The sequence below is a fragment of the Danio aesculapii genome, chromosome 19, assembly GCF_903798145.1.
Source record: "Danio aesculapii chromosome 19, fDanAes4.1, whole genome shotgun sequence".
Lineage (NCBI taxonomy): Eukaryota > Metazoa > Chordata > Actinopteri > Cypriniformes > Danionidae > Danio > Danio aesculapii.
This window is the reverse complement of record NC_079453.1, coordinates 45,805,977-45,833,707: the sequence shown is the minus strand read 5'-3', so window position 1 is coordinate 45,833,707 and position 27,731 is coordinate 45,805,977. Positions and strand designations below refer to the sequence as shown.

At 35.7% G+C, this 27,731-nt stretch overlaps 2 protein-coding genes across 2 annotated transcripts in view; both read right to left on the bottom strand.

Moving 5' to 3' along the window:
• Window positions 1–1,091: 1,091 nt before the first annotated feature.
• wasf2 (WASP family member 2) lies at window positions 1,092–21,035 on the bottom strand. Its single transcript, XM_056479541.1, has 9 exons — window positions 20,887–21,035; window positions 18,100–18,256; window positions 17,891–18,025; window positions 15,252–15,405; window positions 13,397–13,514; window positions 13,181–13,305; window positions 11,914–12,081; window positions 8,146–8,615; window positions 1,092–3,781 (listed from the first exon to the last, which is right to left on the bottom strand). The coding sequence occupies exons 2-9, from the start codon at window positions 18,230–18,232 to the stop codon at window positions 3,624–3,626; spliced, it is 1,461 nt and encodes a 486-aa protein (XP_056335516.1). The 5' UTR covers window positions 18,233–18,256; window positions 20,887–21,035; the 3' UTR covers window positions 1,092–3,623.
• Window positions 21,036–26,388: 5,353 nt separating this feature from the next.
• The window catches only part of LOC130246964 (probable methyltransferase-like protein 24), a 13,666-nt gene continuing 12,323 nt past the window's right edge, over window positions 26,389–27,731 (bottom strand). The window contains exon 5 of the mRNA XM_056480132.1: window positions 26,389–27,665. Within this exon, the coding sequence (XP_056336107.1) occupies window positions 27,351–27,665 (315 nt within the window). The 3' untranslated portion in view covers window positions 26,389–27,350. The remainder of the gene's footprint in view (window positions 27,666–27,731) is intronic.

Sequence of the window (27,731 nt, the reverse complement as noted above, 5' to 3'; positions counted from 1 at the left end):
TCTTGGGTCCGTGTGAGTTCCAGTAGGTCTTCTGCAGTATTTGTGATGATTGGGATGCAGATCAACAGATTCATCAGAAAAATCTACCTTCTGCCACTTTTCCAAATGATCAACTAGAAGTAAAGTTATTATTATTTATTGCTCTTACAACTGAGATCGACGACAAGACTTTTGTCAGGTAGTGTACATGCATAAAAAAACGTAATATCATCTCAATAAATTAAAACCTATAATTAAATGACTTTTTAACCAACAAAAGTCAATTGATATCTAAAATGATGAGATTAACTTATTTTATTAATGTATTATTATAATTATTCTTAAAATTTAATTATTTATAATAATTATTATAAACAATATACATCTGATATTGGGCTGCACGGTTGCGCAGTGGGTAGCATGATCACCTGACTGCAAGAAGGTCGCTGGTTTGAGCTTCGGCTAAGTCAGTTGGCGTTTCTGTGTGGAGTTTGCATGTTCTCCCCGTGTACGTGTGGGTTTCCTCCAGATGCTCCGGTTTCCCCCACAAAATCCAAAAACATGTGGTATAGGAGAACTGGGTAGGATAAATTGTCTGTAGTGTATATGTGTGAATGAGTGTGTATGGATGTTTCCCAGTGATGAAGAGCATCCGCTGCGTAAAACATATGCTGGATAAGTTAGCGGTTCATTCCGCTGTGGCGACCTCAGATTAATAAAGGGACTAAGCTGAAAAGAAATTGAATGAATACATCCGATATTTTTTATTCCCAAGCTCTTGAAAGTGGGATGATGAATAAAGGGATTAAGCCGAAGGAAAGGAATGAATGAAACTCAGCATAAACTATAAACATAAGCAAGCTGAGGTCGAAACTAACAAATAAATTAAGCTAATGCTGATTAAATGATATGCCAACATCAAATTATTGTTGACGAATGATAGACTGGCATGCTGCATTCTTCATTTTCCTATAAAAACTATTCAGTAAGCTATGAAGACCACCTGTGTTTATCTAAAAGAAAGTCTGATGTAGAAATCTCTAACATGTAGAAAGACAGAAGACACACACAAGTACACTTCTAAAACAACAGACTACAGCACGACAACATCATACATTTAAGATTTTATTTCAGTTGCTGATAGAAAAAAATCTCGTAATTATTACCCACATACATCAAATAAAACAATCTCACTTTCTTTGATTTCAAAATCTTGCATAATTTCTAAAACTTTGGCATTAAAACAACAGGCATCATGAAGCAGGCACTTGGGCTGAACATAAGAGACAGAAAGAAAAGGACTAGAACTGTGCGGCTGACAAACATCATTCTGTTCAGGACACAAATAGAAGCACTTTTGGTGATGGAGAATTATTTTATCCCTCGAGGTGCGAGAGAGAGAGACGAACTATTGGAAAATCTGCATCAGAAAGGGTGTCTGGTCTTGCTTTAAGTAAGGCTTGAGTTGATTAATTCATACGGAATAATGGTAATGGTGAGATTGAACTAAATCTATACTGGTGTATAAAGAGGAAGACACGAAAACACACACAAACACAAGTGTGCACAATCAAACACATAGAACGCAAACATGCATAAATGGCCAAACACACACAAAACACAAATGCACACACACAATTGTGCTCATGTACACAAACACTCACGCACAAACAAACAGTCGCTCGTTCCCTCACATGCACAAACAAATGTGGATGTGCAAACACTCGTGCTCGCGCACACGTACAAAAACTAATGCACACAAGCACAAACACTCGCACACACTCAATCACTCGCACACATGCACGCTCGTATGCACAAACGCTCGCATGGACAAACGCTCACACACAACGCTACCACTCGAACGCATGCACAAACACTCGCACATGCAAGCACAAACAAACACTCACACACAAATGCTTGCATGCACGAACGCTCGCAAAAAAAGTGCATCTGCAAACACTCGTGCTCGCACACTCGCACAAACACTCACACACACAAACAAACAAACACTTGCATGCACACAAATGCTCACCCACATAAACGATCGCATGTACAAACGCTCACGCACAACACTCGCATGCACACACAAACGCTCGCACGCACGTACAAACGCTCGCACGCACGTACAAACGCTTACGCACAAACGCTCGCACGCACGTACAAACACTCACGCACAAACGCTCGCACGCACACACAAACGCTCGCACGCACGTACAAACGCTCGCACGCACGCACAAACGCTTGCACGCACAAACGCTCACGCAAAAACGCTCGCACGCACGCACAAACGCTCACGCACAAACGCTCGCACGCACAAACGCTCGCACGCACAAACGCTCGCACACGTACAAACTCTCATGCACAAACGCTCGCACGCACACACAAACGCTTACGCACAAACGCTCACGCACAAACGCTTACGCACAAACGCTCACGCACAAACGCTCATGTACAAACGCTCGCACGCACGTACAAACGCTTATGCACAAACGCTCGCACGCACGTACAAACGCTTACGCACAAGCGCTCGCACGCACGTACAAACGCTTACGCACAAGCGCTCGCACGAACGTACAAACGCTTACGCACAAGCGCTCGCACGCACGTACAAACGCTCACGCACAAACGCTCGCAGCCACGTACAAACGCTCGCACGCACGTACAAACGGTCACGCACAAACGCTCGCACGCACGTACAAACGCTTACGCACAAACGCTCGCACGCACGTACAAACGGTCACGCACAAACGCTTACGTACAAACGTTCGCACGCACGTACAAACGCTTATGCACAAACGCACGTACAAACGCTTACGCACAAGCGCTCGCACGCACGTACAAACGCTTACGCACAAGCGCTCGCACGCACGTACAAACGCTTACGCACAAGCGCTCGCACGCACGTACAAACGCTCACGCACAAACGCTCGCACGCACGTACAAACGCTCACACGCACGTACAAACGCTCACGCACAAACGCTCGCACGCACGTACAAACGCTTATGCACAAACGCTCGCAAGCACGTACAAACGGTCACGCACAAACGCTCGCACGCACGTACACACGCTTACGCACAAACGCTCGCACGCACGTACAAACGCTCACGCACAAACGCTCGCACGCACAAACGCTCGCACGCACAAACGCTCACGCACGCTCGCACGCACGCTTGCCTGAAAACACTCGCATGCAAACACTCGCATGCACAAACGCTCACAAAAACTTGCATGTGCAAACACTTGTCCTCGCGCACACGCACAAACACTCACTCACACACACACACACGTTACAAACACTTGCATGCATGCTCGCTCAAATGCTTGCAAGCATGCACCGCACAAACTCTCATGCACAAACATACACTCGCGCACACGCACAAACACACACTAGAACATGATCTCAGTATCCCTTTGGCCACATTGTACAGAGCCACATGCTCTCTGAAAGAGGAGAGGGATTAAGAACTAAATAATTCACTCTCTCATTTAGATTAGACCTTCCGGACACACACACACACACACACTTTGGCCCGCTTCCCCTTATTTGCTTTTGGCCACACTGAAAGTAAACAGTAATATGATATGAGAAGTGCGAGTCTAACAGGAATGATCTTGATGTGGTTGCACAGGTGATGAAGATGCTTCAGTCGGACCAATCGTCATCATCAAACTCAGACGAATCATCCTCAGAGTCGCTGCACTCCACAGCGATACGGCGAGACAGAATGGCCGCCACATCATTACCATTGTGATCCCGCTTCTCCTGCTCTCGCTGCTCCTCCACTTTACGCAGGTTGAACCCTACACACACACACACACACACACACAGACACACACAGTTTCAGCTCAGACACATTTGAAGAAGCATTATGTACAAAATTAAGTTAAATATTAGTGTGTCACTTTTAATCAGCCCTCATAATACCTGAAGGTGTTCCTCTACTGTAATATTTCAGTCAGGATGTGCAATATATGATCATGACATCATGCAATATGATCACACACACACATATGATCCTACACACACACTCTTAAAGACACTTTCCTCCTTTATGTTTTGCACGTAAAAACATGCAGTTTATAATCGGTCCATAAACGAAGGAAAAATGTTTGATATCAGGGCAAAAAAGGTTTGATTGGGGGACGTCACGGTGGCGCAGCAGGTAGCACAATCGCCTCACAGTAAGAAAGTCTCTGGTTCGAGTTCCAGCTTGGTCAGTTGGCGTTTCTGTGTGGAGTTTGCATGTTCTCCCCATGTTGGCGTGGGTTTCCTCCAGGTGCTCCGGTTTCCCCCACAGTCCAAAGACATGTGGTACAGGTGAATTGGGTAAGCTAAATTGGCTGTAGTGTATGTGTGTGAATGCAAGAGTAGAGCGGAAGAATAGAGACACCTCCCTCACCACCCGCGTCCTCAGTTTTATGAACTGTCAATAATATCCAGCTGCACAGCGTGACTTCATTCGACCAGTGTCTGTGTGTGTGTGTGTGTGTGTGTGTGTGACTTTTTTTCTGTTACTTGTGTTTCGTAGCCGCGTCATCACGAACCACCTAATGACTCGTTATCAAGACGACTCGTTTGAAGCACTATGAGTCGACTCTTTTATAGATGAATCAATAGTTTTAAACACTGTACACTTACAGATTTAAGCCTTAGCTGGATATTTGACTTCACTTAGAGCTGTGTTACACACTACATGGTAGGACATTTTCAAAAACCCATAATATGGGCTCTTCAAAAGAATTGATTTAGCACCGCTAATCAAAACAACCCCAAATGATACCCAACTCTACATATAATAAATCCTCTAAAAGACATTATACTATAATGATTAGATATTATAATGTTTACATACAAGTAATTAAACATTTTCATGTTACTCAATAACATTACTGAAATTAATATAACATCTGAATAAATACAGATCTATAAAATGTGTTTGGTGAGGGTTGCTCCTGAAATCTGCAGGAAGGTAGATCTCCAGGGACAGGGATGGTCACCCCTGGTCTATGGAATAAAGCCCATTCTCTGAGGTAACTCGCATGAGGATGGAGAAACAAAACACAGATGAACACCCATGTTACGCAGCTTCTAAACTAACAGGAAAGCAAGCGAATGAAAGGGATTTAGATGGCAACTATCAATTACTGTGTTCATATAATAACACACTGAAGAATAAATAGCTGGGATTGGTGCACTCTCTCGCTACACATCCAGTCAGCAATCACGTTCAGTCAGTAGGGGGGTCTTTTTGATTGCATTTGACCACATGTGGATTTACTCTACAAAAGTAATCTGAACTAAAGCGCTTTCAGCTTCCCCTGGAAGTAGTGGACTCAAACACACGGTTTCTTTAGAGTTGTTCATGACACACTATTACTCATGCATGACAATTTAGGTTTTTTTGGTGGCATGTTTTTTTTTTTTGCAATTAATACTTTAATTAAGACATTATTTTCATTTTAAAGTGACAGTAAAGACATTTATATGGATACGAAAGGTAACAGGTAGTATCAAATGAATCAAAGTGGATTAACAAAGTGATTTTATATACAGATAAAGCAGAATACAAAATGTGTCTACTTTAATGTTTACATTTTTTTGGTTTATGATAAGAGTGTGGTTTATTGTTACTACACTTTTTTTTAATAATTGGGAGTACAAAATCTAATGTTGCAGAGAAATGTTTTTGACAACACCCAAGAATCATTAGAATATTAAAGATCAGGTTCTATTCGTATATTTTGTACATTTCCTACAGTAAATATATTAATATCAATCAGTTTGATCCTAATTTTTTTTCAAACCCTCAGACTCATAATTGATATCTCAGCCATGTATTGTCATATCCTAACAAACCAATCAAAGGAAAGCTTTTGTTTAAAGAAATAAAAATAATAACATTTAATTTAAAAAAAAAGGCTTTTATCTGTTTGTGGTCCAGGGTCAAACAAATGGGAAAACACGGTGGTTTACAATATAATTATAAATACACATACACTTACACTACCGGTCAAAAGTTTGGGGTCAGTTTTTTTTGTGTGTTTTTTTTTTTTTTAAAGAAAATGATTTTTTTTATCAAGGCGGCATTTATTAAATGTAAAAAAAAATTATGTTACAACTACACCTATCATCTAAATGACATTTCAGTTGTTTATCTGGGCTAAAATGAGTTTTAAAGAGCATGCAAGTGTATGTGGATTTGTCACCTTGACAGATGGCTGCAGGGGGTCACTGTAAGGCTTTACAGTCCAGGGTCACAAATGCTTATATATATATATATATATATATATATATATATATATATATATATATATATATATATATATATATATATATATATATATATATATATATATATATATATATATATATATATAAATAAATAAAATATATATATGTGCGTGTACACACACACAGTTGAAGTCAGAATTATTAGTCCCCCTTTGAATTTTTTTTCTTAAATATTTCCCAATTGATGTTTAACAAAGCAAGGAAATTTTCACAGTATGTCTAATAATATTTTTTCTTCTGGAGAAAGTTTTATTTGTTTTATTTTAGCTAGAATAAAATCAGTTTTTAATGATTTAAACACCATTTTAAGGTCAATATTATAAGCCCCTTTAAGCAATTTTTCTCTCTACTGTCTACAGAACAAACCATCGTTATACAATACCTTGCCTAATTTACCCTAACCTGCCTAGTTAACCTAATTAACCTAGTCAAGCCTTTAAATGTCACTTTAAGCTGTATAGAAGTGTCTTGAATAAATATCTAGTCAAATAATATTTACTGTCATCATGGCAAAGATAAAATAAATCAGTTATTAGAAATGAGTTATTAAAACTATTATGATTAGAAATGTGCTGAAAAGAAACCTCTCCATTAAACAGAAATTGGGGGAAAAATAAACATGGGGGCTAATAATTCTGACTTCAACTGTGTGTGTGTGTGTGTGTGTGTGTGTGTGTGTGTGTATGTATATATATATATATATATATATATATATATATATATATATATATATATATATATATATATATATATATATATATATATATATAAAAAAATAAAGTTTTTAAATATATTTCATAATTACAAATTTTCTGCAAACAAACGGGAAAACCCAGTTTTTTCACATTTTTTAAAAAACATTTAAAGGTTATTATTATTAGCCCCTTAAGCAATATTTTTTTCAGATAGTCTACAGAACAAACCAGTGTTATTCACCTTATTCTCCGCGTACGAGAAGGCGCAGCCATTTGAATCATTTTGGCTCGAGACTTCCAGTCTGATTCACTTCCATTCATTTTTAGACGTTAAAAACAGCTCGTTTTGCTGCTTGATGTTGCAAACTGATATTTTATTATTATATTATTCTACTTTGTATGTATTGTCATGCAAATACTTGTTTGCAGAGTAAGTAGTTTGACCGTTTTCTGCAGTTCATTATTCATAGTCATTTCTCCCATTGGCAGCTGAATCGGAAGTTCTAAAACAATCGCAAAAACGAGCGCACTTCCCCATTGAAGAATAAGGTCAATACAATGACTTGCCTAATTACCCTAACTTACCTAATTAATCTAGTTCAGCCTTTAAATTAATACTAATGAATAAGCTGAATACTAGTGTCTTAAAAATATCTAATCAAATATTATTTACTGTCATCATGGCAAACACAAAATAAATCAGTTATTAGAAATGAGTTATTAAAACTATTATGATTAGAAATGTGTTGAAAAAATATTTTCGTTAAACAGAAATTTGGCAAACAAAATATACAGGGGGCTAATAATTCTGACTTGGACTGTATATTATCAAAAAAAATAAATTTTAATTACATGTAATTTCTATTTAAAGGCTGGACTAAAATCAACTAATAGAGTATTAAAATATATAAGGTCTGGATTCCCTATGCAATGACTACACCAGGGGTGCACAAACTCGGTCCTGGGGGGCCGATGTCCTGCAGAGTTTAGCTCCAACTTGCTTCAATACACCTGCCAAAAGCTTTGTAGAATACCTGGTAAAAGCTTGATTAGTTGGTCCAGGTGTGTCAAAGGTGTGGCCATCCCTGGACTACACCTATTATCTAAATGATATTTCAAGTGTTTATCTGGGCTGAAACAAGCTGTAAAGACTATGCGAGTGTATGTGCTTTTGTCACCTTGACGGATGGCTGCGAGGAGGTCACTGCGAGCATCACCGGCGGCTGGAGCCGGCTGAGCTTTGGGTGCAGATGGAGCAGAGACTCCTGCTGATGGATGTGGACCTGGAGCAGAGGGTGGAGGAGGTCCTGGAGGTGGAGGCCCTGGAGGAGGAGGCGGAGGTGGAGGAGGAGGAGGTCCACCAGCCATGGGTGGGGGTGGAGGAGCTGGGATACTCGAATCCATGGGTGGTGGAGGCGGGATGGAAACAGCATTGCCGGAGAACGGAGGAGGAGACGGAGGCGAATCAAAACCTAAAGGAGGTGGAGGTGGGATCATCCCGCCGGGAGGTGGAGGCGGTGGAGGAGCCAGAGGAGGAGCCACAGTCGGACGGCCTGGGGAAGAAGGCATGGACGGTGGAGCTGGAGGAGGATGGCTGGGGCTTAAAACACTGCCACGCTTTGTATGAACACCACCAGATTCATTAAACCTGGAAGAGAGCAAGCATTCGTCAGCTCTGAATGCATCAGATCAACAACAGTCACCATGAAATCAGCATTTACTCTTATTTTACTATGTTTCTAGTAGTTCTTGTTTTAAACAATGCATCTGTGCTAGGGGTGGGCGATTTGACCTAAAATTAATATCAGGGTATTTTTCATCTTTTGAACGGTGACGGTATAATATCATGGTATTACTTTCAATAGCAAAATAATCTACATCTCAAGGAAGAACGGACAAAAGAAAGTCTCACTTCTATCACGCTTTAAAAGTTTTGGTTTGGGTAATTGTAAATGCTCAGTCTCGTTATGAGCTGATCTTCATTTCTCTGTGTTGGTGGAATAAAGCAGGCGAGTCAGCCGCAGCAATTTATGAGCAGACAGAGCAGGATTCTCATGATGACCACCAGCGCAATTCCACTCTTTGTTATGAGCTGTAGTTTCAGTGTAAACTTAGTAAAGGTGAGTTTCTTTGGCGATGATGTGTACAGTGTTAGATTTTATATTTAGCGGACATTTGCACTAAACAAGCGGTGAATGCAACGCATCGAGATTCGGGCACCTTCTCCGAAAACACTCGATTGATCTCAGCTGGCGGATCAACATTTACCTCATGTCATGATCGCTGTCATCTGCGCCATTATTATTATTATAACTTTAGGTGAGGTTTGCAAACCTGTGCTCTTTTCACTCCTCAGCCGTTTGCATTTCCTGCAGTAACAAAAGCTCCCTGTTATCTGACAGCGGGAAGCGTTGAGTGACTGACAGCTAATATGAACCAATACAGCAGCAGGGTAGAGCGATTCAGCAAGTTTTTAGAGAAAATCAAATCAGATTGCACTACAACCATTATATTCAGACACACAAATGCTCCCAAATATATTATGAGGGCGCATAGATTAAATTTCGGGCGCTCATGCGACCAAAATGGTTGCAATTTCGAGCCCTGTAGTATAAGGACAGGTATTCAGACCACAACTGAACGTTTGAAGAAAATTGAATGCCTTATTATTTAGAATTAGCTATTATTGATGTAAATGCAGCCGTTCAAGCCGCGCAAAATTGATTTATTACGGTATTGACGGTATTATGACTATGACACCTGTGTACCGCCCACCCCTAATTTGTGCACTTAATTATTTCCTTAAAATTCAGTAACCCTCATAAACTTGGCAACACTTTAGTTTAGGTCACAATTTACAGCATTAACAAACCATTAACTAACACTACTAGCTGAACTAATAATTAGCGGTTTATTTATAGTTAGTACAGTAGAAGTTGGGTTTAGGTTTGGGGGAGGATTAGGGATGCAGAATAAGATCCAACTACTAATGAGCAGTTAATATCTTAATAATAGGCAGGTAATAAGCCAGTAGTAAATAGCATGAATTGTGACAAATATCATAACCTCCTCCCTTTCCTCAAAATGACTTTCTTTACTTCTTGGTCACATGGAATTCCTTTAGAGCAGGGCTATCAGTGGGGTCTCGTTTTTGCTCGGAATTAGTCCATTTGTCAACCTTCCTTCATTTTGTTAGCAACACCCATCTTTCAACATTCCTAATTGTTTCCCAAAGAATGAAATCATGCACCACCCTACATTTCTTTTTCTTATTTCAGATGTGTTTCATATGGATTTACATCATGATAGCGGGAAAAAATGACAATCTTAACTTCTGCTTCATGGTGACTTTAAATGAAAGATGCCCAAAGTTAGGCCTGCCGGTTAAAGTTGGCCCATTGAAACCTTTTGATTTGGCCCACCATCCCATCTGATCTTCTGCATAGTTCTCTATCCGTCAAGTGACAATATTTACATTTTTAGAAATCAGATTAATTTACATTTAATGTTTCCATTAAATGTAAATTAATCTGATTTCTAAAAATGTAAATATTGTCACTTGACGGATAGAGAACTATGCAGAAGACATCGGCAAGCAAATCAGGGTTAAGCGAGCTAGGGGCAAGCAAACTAGTGTAATTCTGTTATAAATTAGATTGTTTTGTTTTTACTGTAATAAGTTTAGTGTACAATGTAAAAAACATCAGTATTAGTTATTATAAAGCAATGTTTTCTTATCATTTTTAAACATCATTAAACAAATTAGGAAATTACCCATGTAATTTGCCCCACCTTTATTTACCTTCAGACCACTAGTCTCAATCAAGCTTGGTTTTTGACCCTTCACAATAAAAAGTTTGGTCACTCCTGCTTTAAATCATGATACAAGTCATCTCATATCTATATACAGTTAAAGTCAGAATTATTAGCCCCGTGTTTATTTTTCCTCCAATTTCTGTTTAACGGAGAGCAGATTTTCAACACATTTCTAAACATGATAGTTTTAATAACTCATCTCTAATAACTGATTTATTTTATCTTTGCCATGATGACAGTAAATAATATTTGACTAGATATTCTTCAAGACACTTCTATACAGCGCAAAGTGACATTTAAAGGCTAGGTTAATTAGGTTAACTAGGCAGGTTAGGGTAATTAGGCAAGTTATAGTATAATGATGGTTTGTTCTGTAGACTATCGAAAATATATATATAGCTTAAAGGGGCTAATAATATTGACCTTAAAATGTTTTTTTTTTTTTTTAACTGGTTTTATTCTAGCCGAAACAAAACTTTCCTTGCTCTGTTAAACATAATTTGGGAAATATTTAAAAAAGGAAAAACAATTTCTAAGGGGACCTAATAATTCTGACTTCAACAGTATATATAATAAAATAAAGTACCATTTCTTTAAATTCAGTCAATAATAGTTTAAATATTTTGACAACATGTAAAAGACCATTTCTTATTTACATTTTAAAGTTTATCCTCAATGTACTCATGTGCTCATATTTCTCACTTTATTAAGAACTTCAGGGCCAACGTTTGACTAAAAATGTAGAAATATAAAATAAATATTAATAAAATATGAAACACTTTCCAAAAACTAATGATTACAGGTCCAAGATTACATAAAATAATAATAATAATAATAATAGTAATTGCTAAATAAAATGCAAAATGTAAACATTGTTCTTTCAAGAAAGCGACTTTCGCATGATGCTGTTAATCATGTTTCTGTCTGCATTCCCATAATGGAGTGTAATATTGCGCTCTTATAAATTATGAAAAATTATTACCATAAACAATGCATTTCATAACACCTGGAAATATGTGATAGAGCATAATATGAAACAATTGACTTATTTTATCCATACGAGTTATATCGTCATATTGCAGAGTCCTACTCAACAACAGAGAAAGTGCGAGCTATTTTAAGACACTCACTGCGTGTCTGGAGGTGGTGGAGGTGGGAAATCCTCCTGCGCTGGAGGTGGGAGAGGAGAGCCGGGATCGTAGCTGTAGGAGTTAGTGCTTTGTTCCAAATAACTATCAGTGTGGATGTAGCCATCATCACCAGAGCCGATACTGCCGTTCAATGCTTCCGAAGAGTTGCTGTTTGAGAGACATTAATAATGTTAAATGTATATAGACATCAATGATATTGTAAACACTTGATGAATCTGAAAGCTGAAAATGCAGAACATAAAGGCAGGAAGGCAACAAGGCATATCTGAATCTACTGACCCAATACATCTGGTGAGATACCTTCAATTTCTATGTAATATAACATAATATACTGAGATTCAGTGACAGTTGAGTTAATAAAATAAACATTGGCTTTAGTAAATGGCAGATTGTCTGAAATGTGCATTAAAAAAATTATTTAATTTAAGAAAAAAACACTTTTTACACCTGATTTTAACATTCAAGTATGATTGTGTCGAGACCCTTCACGCTTATATCATCAAGCTCTACATATTTTTGCTTTAATTGTAAAGAACAAAGATTGCACATGATATTAAAAGTCGCATGAAATTAAAATAAAGTTTTTTAGATTTTTTTTTAACCATAGAAGTATGAGGTGACGTGAAAAAAAAAAACAATAGCTATGTTTCAATACACCTATTTTCATGCACATTTAGGATATGCGCATAAAAACGGTTGATGGAAACGCCATGATGCGCATAGATTTTGAAAATGCGCATAAAAAAAACATATGCACATATCAGAGTAGGATAAACTTTTTATTCGATAAGAAAAGATGCGCATGAACTACGATGGAAGCACTTTTACCAAACAAATTCCAGTATGCGCATTAAAATAAGGTCATGTGATTTTGTTATAAGAGATCACTGCGTGTCAGGATTGCCTTCTGAGGTGTAAGTCATTTATTAAATGAAGAAAAGATCCACGCTGCTTTATTTGCACATCTTTTATGCGATCATCCAGTTTTGAGCATGAAGTTAATTTGCATTTTTGGATGGAAACAACATAGCTAATTATTCATTTAGCTGGAAGTGGCAAACTACAAGCTTTACATGTTTATATCAGTTTTATATCTTCTAAACACAATTTTTGTCACTGTTTTGGAGTGCACTAGTTTATAAATATCCTTAAACATCTAGAAAACGTTACTTTAATTTCACTGGACCTTTAAATTCAGAAAATCAGACATCTATGCAGGAATACAGTAGGCATTTATTATAATCACCCCAAGGCATCACTTTTGGGGACAACAAACTCCGCCCCCATTTTCTGGCGTTCCCATTCATCTTTACGGGTTTTGATCTTCCGAGGGTTCAAGTTCCTTCGGTTAACATTGTCATCTTTCTTCTTCTGCTTGCGGTAAACACAAAAATAAAATAACACACAGACACGTTAAAGAAGCTGGACTCTAGAGGATATTTTAAGGTGATGCACGTCTCACCTTGTGTTTGCGTTTCTCTTTTATAATGTCCTTGGTATCTTGAAGCATTTTCTCTTTCCAAAGGTCAAAGAAGTAAGACGGATCAGTGTAAAACTTAAGCGCCTCCCTGCCATCCTCCCTGGAAAACAGTTTCGACAAAATTTAAGTTAGGGGTGAAAAGAAAAGACACCTCTATATTTCTGTAATTAAATAATTTAACAATTTCTGGGATGATTCATGGATAAACAAAAGAAAAAAAAACAAGAAAAAACCCCCACAAATTCTGTCAGTAGGTGACAGCAAGTCTTAATGAGTGATTCAATCAAATGATTCATTTAAAATCAAAGCACTGACTGAAGAACGACTGAATCACCGACCTAAATGATTCATTCATGAGTCATTTGCTTTCCATTTATACAAAAATATTCCTGCAAAAACCATTTGTTTTAACAAACAGAACTTAGAACCTGTCATTTTAATAAAAAATAAAAAAAATCAAGAAAGAACCAGCTGAAAAAAGAAAATATTCAATACAAAACATGATCTTTGCTACTGTTGCTGATAATGCTAAATATAAGAATCTAGCATACTGTACAAAATACTATATTTATTTCACTGAATGATTCAACAATTCACACATAAAACTTCATGTTTGATTATATCTACTATTCAGTGACATAATGTTGACGGTTGTTTGTCGCCACCTGTTGGTTACACAATGTAATTGCTACATTCACCAGCGTCAAATTCTATTAAACTGTGATTTTAAGCTTTAGCATAAAGATCAGTGTTTATATCTGAACTATAAACTGTTCTCCCAGTACTTCGGTGTTATTTAATTGTTTGTAACGAACTGAAAAAGTGTAAAAAGTGAATCTCTCTCAATCAAACGCAGATTTGAATGCAGCGCTTAAAAGGATTAATAAACATATGCAAATCATTATCATTTATCGTTCATGTTGCGCAGGTTTGAATTGAGATTAGGCATGGGACAATAACCGTTTCAAGGTATACCGCGGTTTGGAAAAGTCAAGGTTTTTAAACCACCAAAATTTTCTGCTATACCATTACTACGGTACAAGTAAGATTTTATATTTACATTTTTTTTAGTACAACATCATCTCCAGCAGAAAGGATATCCAAAGATGTCATTTTAAATAGTAAAGAAATCAGTGTTTTTTAAACTAATGAAGACAGCAGAAGTCAATGATTTATTTGAATTATTCAGCCTGACACGTTTACTGCTCCAAAATATTTTCACAAAATATGTAAATATAAAATAATTGTTCAAAGGGTAAAAAACGATTGGTTTTTACCCAAACATTTAGAAAGAATATATTTTAGAGCAGTAATCACAATATCGTTAAACCGTGATATTTTTATCCAAGGTACCAGCCCATGACTAATTGAGATCATGATCTTTTAATGTTTGATCATGCAGCTTTACACTGAATGCAATAATGCTGGCTAAACAAACAGTGTCAGAAAACACCTTTAATTATTAACCTAAGAAAGCATTTAGGGAAGTCTAACTACAACTTCTGTCATCATTATATTTTACATGGAATCCAAAATGCTTTCATACATGTGATTTGAATGACGCAGGAGGCGATCTCTCTGCAATTGTTATAAATGTTGGATTAATCCGCGATCACGTGCGTTCCAAATTGTGATCCACACGGATCACGGATCAACCGTGATCAGTTACACCCCTAATTTAGATAATATATAGCACACACACCACTAATTCAAGTCAAACTGCAGTGAATTTAAAGAGTTCAGAACTAAAACTACTAACGATCCAGTCCTTATTTAATCAGATGTGGTAAAAATCATCAAGCAATACTATAATTGAAATAAAAGCCTGCATGTGTACCTGTAAGGGCTGAGCTTGTCCAGTGGCGGCGGCTGATTGCAGGTCAGATAGGTCTCATTGATGGGCTGCGGCAGTGAAGCCCTGATGAAGAGCTGCTGGTCCTGGATGAGATTAGAGTGGAAGGCTTTGCGGCTGGTGATTGCCTGAAGTGACACTAGAGGGGGGAAAGCAAAAACAGGAACAAAAGTAACAAAGAAGTTACAGACATTTCAAATTAAATTGTATTCAATCGTTGCTTTGAAGGCCACAAATTAAGGCTTTGTTTATTTTGAGCACAGACCAGATCTTTATGAAACTGTCATTTTGCAAGGGATGCTCTCAAATTTGTGTGGCCATAATAATGAGTGTGATATCTGGGGAAGTAGGGGAGAGAAGAAGAAGAGGAAAAAAAAAAGGGAATGAGCTAATTTTGCCTCCGCTTTTGACATGAGGCTTACTAGACTGAAATGCATCACACAATGTGCGTCAGAGGCATAAATGTACCATTTATTCAGTATATTAATGCGGTTTATGTCACATACAAGCAAAAAGGGTCTAATGCAGTAACAGCTTTGGACATTAGTGACCTATGGATGATACTGCAATCATAGTGACGAAATAAGCACTTGAACAGAGAGTCCGTACTGGAATGCTTTTCAAAAAATGATATCAAACATACAAATAGATGTGGTTTGGATTGAGTTTAATATATTGTGTTTATTTTTAAATAATCAACTAAACAATAATAATATATAATAATAAAAAATTAAATAAAACAAAAAATAAACTGAGATGCACAAAAATAGACAAAAATTAAAGAATAATTAAAAAGATAATTAAAATAAAAAAGAAAACTAATTAACGGTTTGAATTAGTAAAATAAATAAATAAATATTAAGAAAACAAAACTGAAAAAAAAGAAAAAAAAAACCCACAATTTTAATTAGAAAAATATTATGAATTTTAATTAGAATTCTTTTACAAATAATGATAAACAAAAAATAAACAACAACAAATCATTATTTGACTAAAACAATAATACAAAAAAATAATAATAATAAAATTAAAAAAATAATAATAATAAAAAAAATAAATAAAAAAAAAAGACTGGGATACACAAAAAAGTAAGATAGAATTATAGAAAAATAATTAAACGGTAACACTTTACAATAAGGTTCATTAGTTAATGCATCTACTAACATGAACTAATCATGAACAACACTTGTACAGCATTTATTGATCATAATTGAACATTTACTAATGCATTATTAACATCCAAGTCCATGCTTGTTAACATTAGTTAATGCACCGTGAGTAATCATAAACTAACAATGAACAACTGTATTTTCATTAACTAACGTTAACTAACATGAACAAATACTGTAGTAAATGTTTTGTTCATTGTTTGTTCATGTTAGTAAATGCATTAATTAACATTAACTATTGAACCTTATTGTAAACCAATTGTGTAATTTAATTGTGACCAATTAAACTAAAGGTTTGGATTAAAAAAAATAATAATAAATTTGGAAAAAACAATAAAAAACTAAAAGTTGCATAAGAAAAAACTAACAAAAGGATTTGACTAAGAAAATTATAAACGTTACAAATAAAGAGACAAACAAAACCAACCAATAATATGATATGACATAATAATAAAACAAGAAAAAAATAAAAATCACAAAAAAGAGAGACTTGGATGCATAAAAAAACGTGAGATGAAAGTGAAGGAATAATAGAAAAATAATCAAACAAACGGTTTGGATTAGAAAAAAGATAAATAAATAAATAAATGTCCCTCGTTAATTACGGGTGTTACGTTTTTAAAATAGCCCATAATGGGTAAAATCCTCGAAGTAGTCAGCTTTATTTTTTACAATTATTATAGATGGTTTAAGGCCTTCCTCTGCCTTATGGGTGATACCGTACGTCCTTTGAAGATACAGAACGTTTTGATGACATTATGGGGTTTGTTGGGGAGAAAACTTGTTAAACATACAGTCCAGCACTTCAGTCACACTGCTAACGATCAAAGATTTATGTCAATTTGGCAAGCGTATTCTGTACTGTATGGGAGACATGGCACGGAGGAGATTTATTGACAATGGTCTACAGCCAATCAGGACGCAGAACACAATGTGCTGTTAAAAAAAACAAACAAAAAAAAGCATGTCAAATTGCACTTAAAAAAAATATCTGTGAGACCGCGAAAGGTGAACCGCGTTATAGTGAGGGACCACTGTAAATAAAAATTAGGGAAAAAAAAAACTCTAAAAAACTCTAAAACTCTAAAAACTAAAATTAATCTGGATAATAAAAAACAACAAATAAAAGAATATAAAACCAAATAATTTGGTGCAACAAAAAATTTAGAAAAATAGACAAAAAAATAAATAAAATTAAAATAGACAAAAAAAAAAAAACCCATCTGAACAAGAGTTGGATAAAATAAAAATCAGGAAGAAAAGTAAATAAAAAAACACAATGGCTAAATGCAAAACAAATATTAAATGCACTTAATAAACATGCTTACACTTTGCTGGACTGTAAAATATACATTTTGCTTTCTGAAACAACCCATAGTGGCCCCCAGAAAATCGTAATAGATTCAAGCAACGTAAGACGATGAAATCTCAAGCACAACCCAATGCGTTTCTTACCTTCTTCCTCTTTAGGGTCGAGCTGGGTGACTTTGACCTGCAGCTTGTCCACTCTCTCTCCCAGAGTATTGACCCGTTCAGCAAACGTACTGGCTTGAACAAACAGCTCGCCGAACACATCCTCCGCATACTTGCCTGTGATTGAATGACAGGTTAAAAACAGCACGACTGATTTTTCTCAGCATTTACTCCATTACACAAACACTCACTGAGCGATCCAAGCTGGCGAATGATGTTTGCCAGTGTGATGTTGGTCACACACTCCAGTTCACTCTTGATTGTATTTGGCAGCGATTGGCGACAGAGGTGCCGCGGTTCGATGTTTCGCGTCACCAAAGGCATGATGGGAGATTATTCGTCTCCTACCTCTTTGAGACAAACAGAAAAATCGCACAAGATCCATTACAAATAGTGTTGCTAGCTTGACTGGTAGGATCTAAAACACACCCTTTATTATTGCTGAAGCATATTCATAACACTTATGGGTCTTATGAGTCTTTAACCCTTGTGTATTGTTCAAACTGACTACCCTTGTGTTATGTTGGTGGCTGTTTTTGCCCCACTGACTTCCATTATAATGACTTTTTTTGACTGCAAAGTCATGACAGCGTATAATCATGCATGCATTGTTGGTGGTTTTCCCTGTTGGGAAGAGGTACAATTTATCATTTTCACTGTTGATAATCAGTTGGCAGCATTAACCCTTTAGATAGGCCTGTGCAAAAATGTTTATATCTTTTTTATGGAGTAAAACAGCAGATTATAGCGTGCATAAACACACTTACTATGTGTACTATGTTCTAAGAGCTGAGCTGCTTATTTGGGTTTTCTCAGACATATCAAGATAAGTGTGCAAAGGGCTCTCATATACACACACTATACTTCATACAAACAGTAAAATGACAAATTTGACCTCTTCCCAACAGGGAAAACCACCAACAATCAAGAAAGTATGATTATTTGGTGTCATGGCTTTGCAATTAAAAAAATGTGATGACAGTGGAAGTCAATGGGGCACAAACAGCCTCCAATACAACGAAAAGGTAGTCAATTCGCCCAGGGTGTATTCAGGGTTTTTGCAGGTTTCTTCAAGTCAAATTTAAGACTTTCTAAGACCCTTTTAAGACCATTATGAATTTATTTTTAGACTTATACAGGGCTAAACACTAAGGATTTTTTCTAATGGCCAGGTTACTTCTGTAAATAGTTTTTGTATTGATAGAAGACCATGTAAATGGATGTGTTGCCTTACTTTTTTCCCTGAATAGGGAATTTAATTGGGAGAATTTCCTGTAAAAATGTCAAATAAATGTTGTAAATTGTATCTTTTTTGCAATAAAAATTTTAAATATTAAGGTTTTGAGATAGATTATTGGTGATTGGGCGTCAGCCTGATTGGGTAGCTTTACTTTTAAAGCAGTAGATTTAAGACAAAACAATATTTCATTGAATTTAAGACTTTAAGGCCTTCAAGTCTTAAAATGTCTTGAATTTTAAAAACAAAATGTAAGACCTGCGAACACCCTGGTACTGATGAGTTTTTGAAAAATTTCCAAGCATTTTCCTAAAGTATGTGAAAATAGGATCTGTCACCAAAAATCATTCCATTTACTTAAAAACAGAGAAACTAGTATCCAAATGAATACTCAAAATCACCCCAGAGTGGATGAAAACACAAGGGTTAAAGCAGAACCAAAACTGCTGCTGCTGTGTCTTTGACCAAAATACAACAACCTCTAGCACTAAATTCATGCATGCAACTGCACTTCTTGCCTTTTGCTCACTTGGAAAATAAAACTACACCAAATGAGTCAAAGAGGGTGTCTGTCTGCCTCAAATTAAACTCATGAAAGTGATTTTATATGCATAAAAAGCATTTTAAACAGAAGTAGTTTCAACTATAATATTTTAAATACCTAATGTTATAAAATGTTACAAATAAAATTACAAATATGGATGAAATAATGTTCCATTCTCATTCAACGTAACAAATATCAAAAAAGTATCAAAAAAAAAAAAAAAATTGAACGCATTGATGATTTATTTTATCAATTTTTTAATGGTTGCATACTTTTTGCTGATAAATGGTAAAAACTAGTGCTTTGAAAAATAATAATAAAGATTCAGAGGTTACAATTAATCTGTATTCATGGGCTGCACTGTATGCTAAATTAGCATCACAAGATATTTCTAGTGTAAAAACCAGTGTTAAACCGAAAGACATTTTAATGGGTGTCAATTACACCAATGAGTCATATTTTTGTTGTTGTTGTTCACACTAAAAGTAAATCAAACAGCACACACGGTCCAAAAAAATAAAAGCAAAACCTGCTGCTGTCATAATGCTTGAAATAAATGTTATCACTTTTAAATGATTGAGGTAAAGTTGGTTTTATATTCACACATACTCAGTAGTAATATAATTTAACAAAAATAGTGAAATTATATTAGCAACCAATGACTGTCAAAGTACAACATTGTTTACAGCCAATTAAATTGTGCTAATGTTGTTTTCAAGTCATACTTGCATGTGATTTTAAAGCAGATATTCAAAGCACCATGGTAAACAATATAGGGAGCGAGTCACAAGTTGTCACAGAACGAATGTGCCAATATAAAACCAGCTTTACCTCACTTGCTAAATGTACATACATTTTATAGAGTTTAGCTTCAGGAAGGATCAAATGTTCGCCCATCAGACTTCCTATATTGAGGAGGCTCCACTTCACAACTTTGTTTGTGAGAAGATAAGATCTAATCAAAGCTGCACCCACCCTGTATACTGACTTCCAGCCCATAATTACAGTTTCTGACTATATCAAAATGGCACAGGCTTATTTGTCACGAACATTTAAAAGACTTTAAAAACTAAAAGCGAAGGCCTAAATTGAGTGAAGCGTTCAGGGCTGAGCAGGAAGTGATTAGCTTTAGCAGACTGTCAACTCGCCAACCCAACTGCGGCTATTTCGTTATTTACGCAAATAAAAGTGCCTTACCTGGATATATATTTATGGATTTGGCCTTAAATGCCGACGTCTTCTGGCTTTTAACTACCTCAGCAGTACCATTCCCTGAGTTTGATGCCGTCCATAATTTTCTGAGCCGACAAAATGTCTACAAGTACTGTAAGAAGAGCTGTCTCGCGTTTGGTAACTTTTCATTGGATGATGCGCGTCATCCAAACATTTGATTGGCTGGTGCGCCTGTCAATCAAGGGAAAATGGGCGGATGCAGAAAGTGGAATCTTGAAGGCGCAGCTCCACCCTAGCGGCTTGAAAACATCTGTTCGCAGTTTCTACACGGAAGGCAGGAATAATCAACATTCCTGAGCCAGTCCCAACAAATCCGAAACATGGCGAAATTATGCAGAGACCACTACAACATGTGATACAAGATAAAGGTATGCACGTGATTTTTTTGTGTGAATCAAAGGCAGCCGGGATTTCATCACTCGCCACAGAAAAACAAACAGGACACAAGGAAATCTGTATACCAAAACCAAACACACATGTAAACCCTTGAACAGAAACTGGTGATCTGTTGTGTCAAATGCCTTATAAAAATCAAGAAACAAAATGAGCGCCTTGGGTTATAATCTATTAAGTTTAATACAAACCTAATATTTGGACTAATATGGCGTTTTGCCATAAAGCTAGTTTGGGATATGTTTATTAGTTCACTGATAACCACTTTGTATTCTACTGTAAGCTATTATGAATCTGTATTTGGCGTCTTGTGAATGTCCTCCCTTTTTTCCTTTTTATAAGAATTTCATTTATCTTTGGAACTTTTGTTTTTGATGCCTGTTTTTCCTCTAATTGCACAATAAATGCACAATAAAAAAGACAAAAGGAAATCTGAATAAACTTATTTCCAAAACCAAACATATGTAAACCCTGTAACAGAAACTGGTGATCAGCTGTGTCAAATGCCTTATAAAAATCAAGAAACAAAATAAGAGCCTTTGAATAGACAAATAGGTTATAATCTATTACGTCTAACACTAATATTTGACCTAATATGGCGTTTTGCCATAAAGCCAGTTTGGCATTCGTTTATTTGGTCACTGAAACCACTTTGTAGTCTACTGTAAGTTATTATGAATCTGTATTTGGCATCTTGTGAATGCCCTTTTTTCCTTTTTATTAGAATTTCATTTATCTTTGGACATTTTGTTTTTGGTGCCAGTTTTTTTCTGTAGTTGTAATTTTACAAATGCACAATGAAAAAAAGACAAGGAAATCTTAATAAACATTTTTCCAAAACCAAACATGTAAACCCTGTACCAGAAACCAGAGATCAGTTGTGTTAAATGCCTTATAAAAACCATGAAACAAAATGAGTGCCTTTGGTTATAGTCTATTAGGTCTAACACCAACCTAATATTTGAACTAGTATGGTGTTTTGCCATAAAGCCAGTTTGGGATTCGTTTATTAGGTCACTGAAAACCACTTTTTACTGGTTCCATTTATTAATTTTGTTTTATTTATTTGAATTTAAATTATCTTTGGACCTTTTGTTTTGATGCCTGTTTTTCCTGTAATTGTAATTTACAAATGCACAATAAAACACACACAAGGAAATCTGAGTAAACTTATTTCCAAAACCAGACATATGTAAACCCTGTACAGAAACTGGTGATCAGCTGTGTCAAATGCCTTATAAAAATCAAGAAGCAAAATAAGAGCCTTTGAATAGACAAATAGGTTCTAATCTATTACGTCTAACACTATTATTTGAACTAATATGGCGTTTTGCCAGAAAGCCAGTTTGGCATTCGTTTATATGGTCACTGAAACCACTTTGTAGTCTACTGTAAGTTACTCCCTAACTACATCAGAACAGCAGAGTCACTTGCTGTCTTCAAGAAACGACTAAAAACGCAACTGTTTAGTCTCCACTTTCCTTCCTAATCTGTAACTGCCTCTCTGGCTATACCACTGTGCCCTCTTTCTCTCTCTCTCTCAAAAAAAAAAAAAAAAAAAAATACTCTACTAATGTTTTGCTCTTAGACTTTTACACACCTGAAACTTGTCTATAGCACTTGTTCACTGCTGCTCTTATAGTTGTGTAAATTGCTTCCTTGTCCTCATTTGTAAGTCGCTTTGGATAAAAGCGTCTGCTAAATGACTAAATGTAAATGTAAATGTAAATATTATGAATCTGTATTTGGCATCTTGTGAATTCCTTTTTTCCTTATTATTAGAATTTCAATTACCTTTGGACATTTTGTTTTTGATGCCTGTTTTTTTCTGTAGTTGTAGATTTACAAATACACAATAAAAAAAAGGCAAGGAAATCTTAATAAACATTTTTTCAAAACCAAACATGTAAACCCTGTACCAGAAACCAGAGATCAGTTGTGTTAAATGCCCTATAAAAACCAAGAACAAAATGAGTGCCTTTGGTTATAGTCTATTAGGTCTAACACCAACCTAATATTTGAACTAGTATGGTGTTTTGCCATAAAGCCAGTTTGGGATTCGTTTATTAGGTCACTGAAAACCACTTTTTACTGGTTCCATTTATTAATTTTGTTTTATTTATTTGAATTTAAATTATCTTTGGACCTTTTGTTTTTGATGCCTGTTTTTCCTCTAATTGCACAATGAATGCACAATAAAAAAAGACACAAGGAAATCTGAATAAACTTCTTTCCAAAACCAAACATATGTAAACCCTGTAACAGAAACTGGTGATCAGTTGTGTTAAATGCCTTATAAAAATCAAGAAACAAAATGAGAGCCTTTTGAATTGACAAATTGGTTATAATCTATTGCGTCTAACACTGACCTAATATTTGGACTAATATGGTGTTTTGCCATAAAGCCAATTTGGCATGGATTTATTAAGTCACTTAAATCATTTTTAGTCTACTGTAAGTTATTATGAATCTGTATTTGGCGTCTTGTGAATGTCCTCCCTTTTTTTCTTTTTATAAGAATTTCATTTATCTTTGGAACTTTTGTTTTTGATGCCTGTTTTTGTAATTTTGTAATTGTAATTTACAAATGCACAATAAAACACACACAAGGAAATCTGAATAAACTTATTTCCAATACCAGACATATGTAAACCCTGTAACAGAAACTGGTGATCAGCTGTGTCAATTGCCTTATAAAAATCAAGAAGCAAAATAAGAGCCTTTGAATAGACAAATAGGTTATAATCTATTACGCCTAACACCAATATTTGAACTAATATGGCGTTTTGCCATAAAGCCAGTTTGGCATTCGTTTATTTGGTCACTGAAACCAATTTGTAGTCTACTGTAAGTTAATATGAATCTGTATTTGGCATCTTGTGAATTCCCTTTTTTTCCTTTTTATTAGAATTTCATTTACCTTTGGACATTTTGTTTTTGATGCCTGTTTTTTTCTGTAGTTGTAATTTTACAAATTCACAATTAAAAAAAGACAAGGAAATCTTAATAAACATTTTTCCAAAACCAAACATGTAAACCCTGTACCAGAAACCAGAGATCAGTTGTGTTAAATGCCTTATAAAAACCATGAAACAAAATGAGTGCCTTTGGTTATAGTCTATTAGGTCTAACACCAACCTAATATTTGGACTAGTATGGCGTTTTGCCATAAAGCCAGTTTGGGATTCGTTTATTAGGTCACTGAAAACCACTTTTTACTGGTTCCATTTATTAATTTTGTTTTATTTATTTGAATTTAAATTATCTTTGGACCTTTTGTTTTTGATGCCTGTTTTTCCTCTAATTGCACAATAAATGCACAATAAAAAAAGACACAAGGAAATCTGAATAAACTTCTTTCCAAAACCAAACATATGTAAACCTTGTAACAGAAACTGGTGATCAGCTGTTTTAAATGCCTTATAAAAATCAAGAAACAAAATAAGAGCCTTTGAATAGACAAATTGGTTCTAATCTATTACGTCTAACACTGACCTAATATTTGGACTAATATGGCGTTTTGCCAGAAAGCCAGTTTGGCATTTGTTTATATGGTCACTGAAACCACTTTGTAGTCTACTTTAAGTTATTATGAATCTGTATTTGGCGTCTTGTGAATGTCCTCCCTTTTTTCCTTTTTATTTGAATTTCATTTATCTTTGGACCTTTTGTTCTTGATTCCTGTTTTTCCTGTAATTGTAATTTACACATTCACAATAAAAAAGACACAAGGAAATCTGATAAACATTTTATTAGTTGTTATCATATAAACAATGCACTTGTAAAATATTGCACGTAGCCCTATTTCATTTAAAACGACAGAAGGTTAATTTAATAGCTGTTAAAAGATGATCACAGCGTGATTAGATTTATTTAGTTAAACCATTGTAATACATTTGACAGCCACTAGGCGGCATTTTAAACAGAAACAATGCCTTTTTCTCTTTCAAATGTTGTATATTATATAAGGACAGTTCACCCAAAAATAAAACTTTACTCACTCGCAAATGTCTTGTTTTGTCAAATGTGAGTTGCTTTTATGTTAAACACAAAATAATAATGGAAACAGGCCAGTAGGGAAAATACTGTGAACATTAATCAAAATACATTCTTCAGTGTTCAACAGATAAAAATAAAAACTCAAGTGAAATTTGAGTAAATGATAAAATACATTGTTTGGGATGAAGTATAGCCAATATATGTAATATAGCCTGGTTAGGCCACAGTATGAGTGATTTTGAAGGATGTGGGTACTTGTGTACATTCAGAATTATTAGTCCTGCTGAATTATTAGCCCCCCTGGATATTTTTTCCACAATTTCTTTTTAACGGAAAGAAGATTTTTTTCCCAACACATTTCTTAACATAATAGTTTTAATAACTCGCTTTTATTTTATCTTTATAAATCTTTATCTTATATCTTTATACAGTTGAAGTCAGAATTATTAGTCCCCCTTTTAATTTTTTCTTCTTTTTTTAATATTTCCCAAATGATGTTTAACAGAGCAAGGAAATTTTCACAGTATTTCTGATAATATTTTTTCTTCTGGAGAAAGTCTTATTTGTTCTGTTTCGGCTAGAATAAAAGCAGTTTTAATTTTTTTATGAACCATTTTAAGGTCAATATTATTACCCCCTTTAAGCTATATATAATTTTTCGATAGTCTACAGAACAAACCATCGTTATACAATAACTTGCCTAATTACCCTAACCTGCCTAGTTAACCTAATTAAGCCTTTAAATGTCACATTAAGCTGTATAGAAGTGTCTTGAAAAATATCTAGTCAAATATTATTTACTGTCATCATGGCAAAGATAAAATAAATCAGTTATTAGAGATGAGTTATTAAAACCATTATATTTAGAAATGTGTTGAAAAAATCTCTGTTAAGCAGAAATTAGGGGCAGAAATGAACAAAGGGGTAAAATTAAACAAATGGGCTAATAATTCAGGGGGGCTAATAATTCTGACTTCAACTCTATATCTTTATAAAGATTATTTTATCTGTGCCATGATGACAGCACATAATATTTGACTAGATGTTTTTCAAGATACGAGTATTTAGCTTAAACTGACATTTAAAGGCTTGACTAAGTTTCTTTATTTAACCAGATAAAAACCCATTGAGATGAATTCACAACATTTAATTGAAACATTTAATGGAAATATGCTTTTTTGTAGCTCAACAATTAATCAAACAAATGAAAGGTTACGTTAAAATTAGAAATGATAATGTGTACTAATGACCTTACCACCAACATTCTGCCTCCCTTCTCACAGGAGATGGAGGGCCAAATCAAAGGTTATCATGAGCCAACTTTGGTCCATGGGCATAGTTTGGGCATCTCTGATCTAAACTGTTCCTATTAGGTAACCAAGCACAGACTGCTATCTTTTAGGTTAGAATGTTGCTTATCAATAAATGCAGTAAAAACATGATTAATAAAAGACTTTAATTAGACCCTGTGATCGGTATCGGCCAATATGGTTTCAAGTGATCGATAATTGGAGATCGGCCCCAAAAATCCTGATCGGAGCACCTCTATTGTAAAGAACAGAGCGAAATGATTGAATTGGGATGAGCTCAGACATTATTAGTTCAGACTGAAGAGTATTCCAGGATGAGGGGACAGCATGGATAAAGGCTCGCCTCCCCATTTCAGTTCAAACCCGGGGAACAGTCAAATTATAAGATTCACTTGAACGTAGGGCTTACTGGCTTTTTGATCTATGAAGAAGGGAACATGGGTGTAAAGGCACTAGATCCAGAAGAGCCCTGTAGACTAGAGTCCTCAAGTGGGTGTACCTTCTTAAATTCAGAGAAGGCCACTCAGCTTTGGCATACATAATGATGACTTCAACTGTAAATGAATACGTAAAAAAAAAATCTAAATATTAAAAATGTTCAAGTATTTAAGATGCTGATGACTATTGATCAAAATTAACGCATCATGATGATCTTCTGAAAAGGCTCCATAATGCACACATCATATATTTACAGATTTGCTACTATCTACTATAGTCTACAGGCTACTATCGGCTCTGCTCTCTTGTCCTGATCCAGCTGAGTGTGTATGTACTGTGTGAGTTGGCCTGTGTGTGTCTAAGCACTGTGTGTCCCGGGCCGTGTGCTGAATGCACGAGTCGTAGTCCCGAAATGCGAATCGCTCGCAAAACACTGTACCAGAAGCGCACCACCTCCTCCTCAGCCCCGCCCACCTCAAACCCCGCCCACTGCAGATGAATGGTCAGAATGAGCTGATTGATCCGGTTCAGAGTCCCATCTTTAATCCAGCTTTCCAACATTCGCCACTCAGCGCTCTCCAAATCCATACGCAGGACATCCACCTACACAAACAGACACTAAATCAATGTGACATTTTGGGACCACCAAACAAAAAGCAGAAAGCGGGG

Coding starts and splice junctions, on each gene's coding strand:
- wasf2 (XM_056479541.1), bottom strand. CDS start 18,232: ATGCCTTTGGTGACGCGAAACATCGAACCGCGGCACCTCTGTCGCCAA. Junction 18,026..18,099: donor TCGCCAGCTTGGATCGCTCA/GTGAGTGTTTGT, acceptor ATTCAATCACAG/GCAAGTATGCGGAGGATGTG. Junction 12,082..13,180: donor CCCAAAAGTGATGCCTTGGG/GTGATTATAATA, acceptor TCTCTCAAACAG/CAACTCTTCGGAAGCATTGA.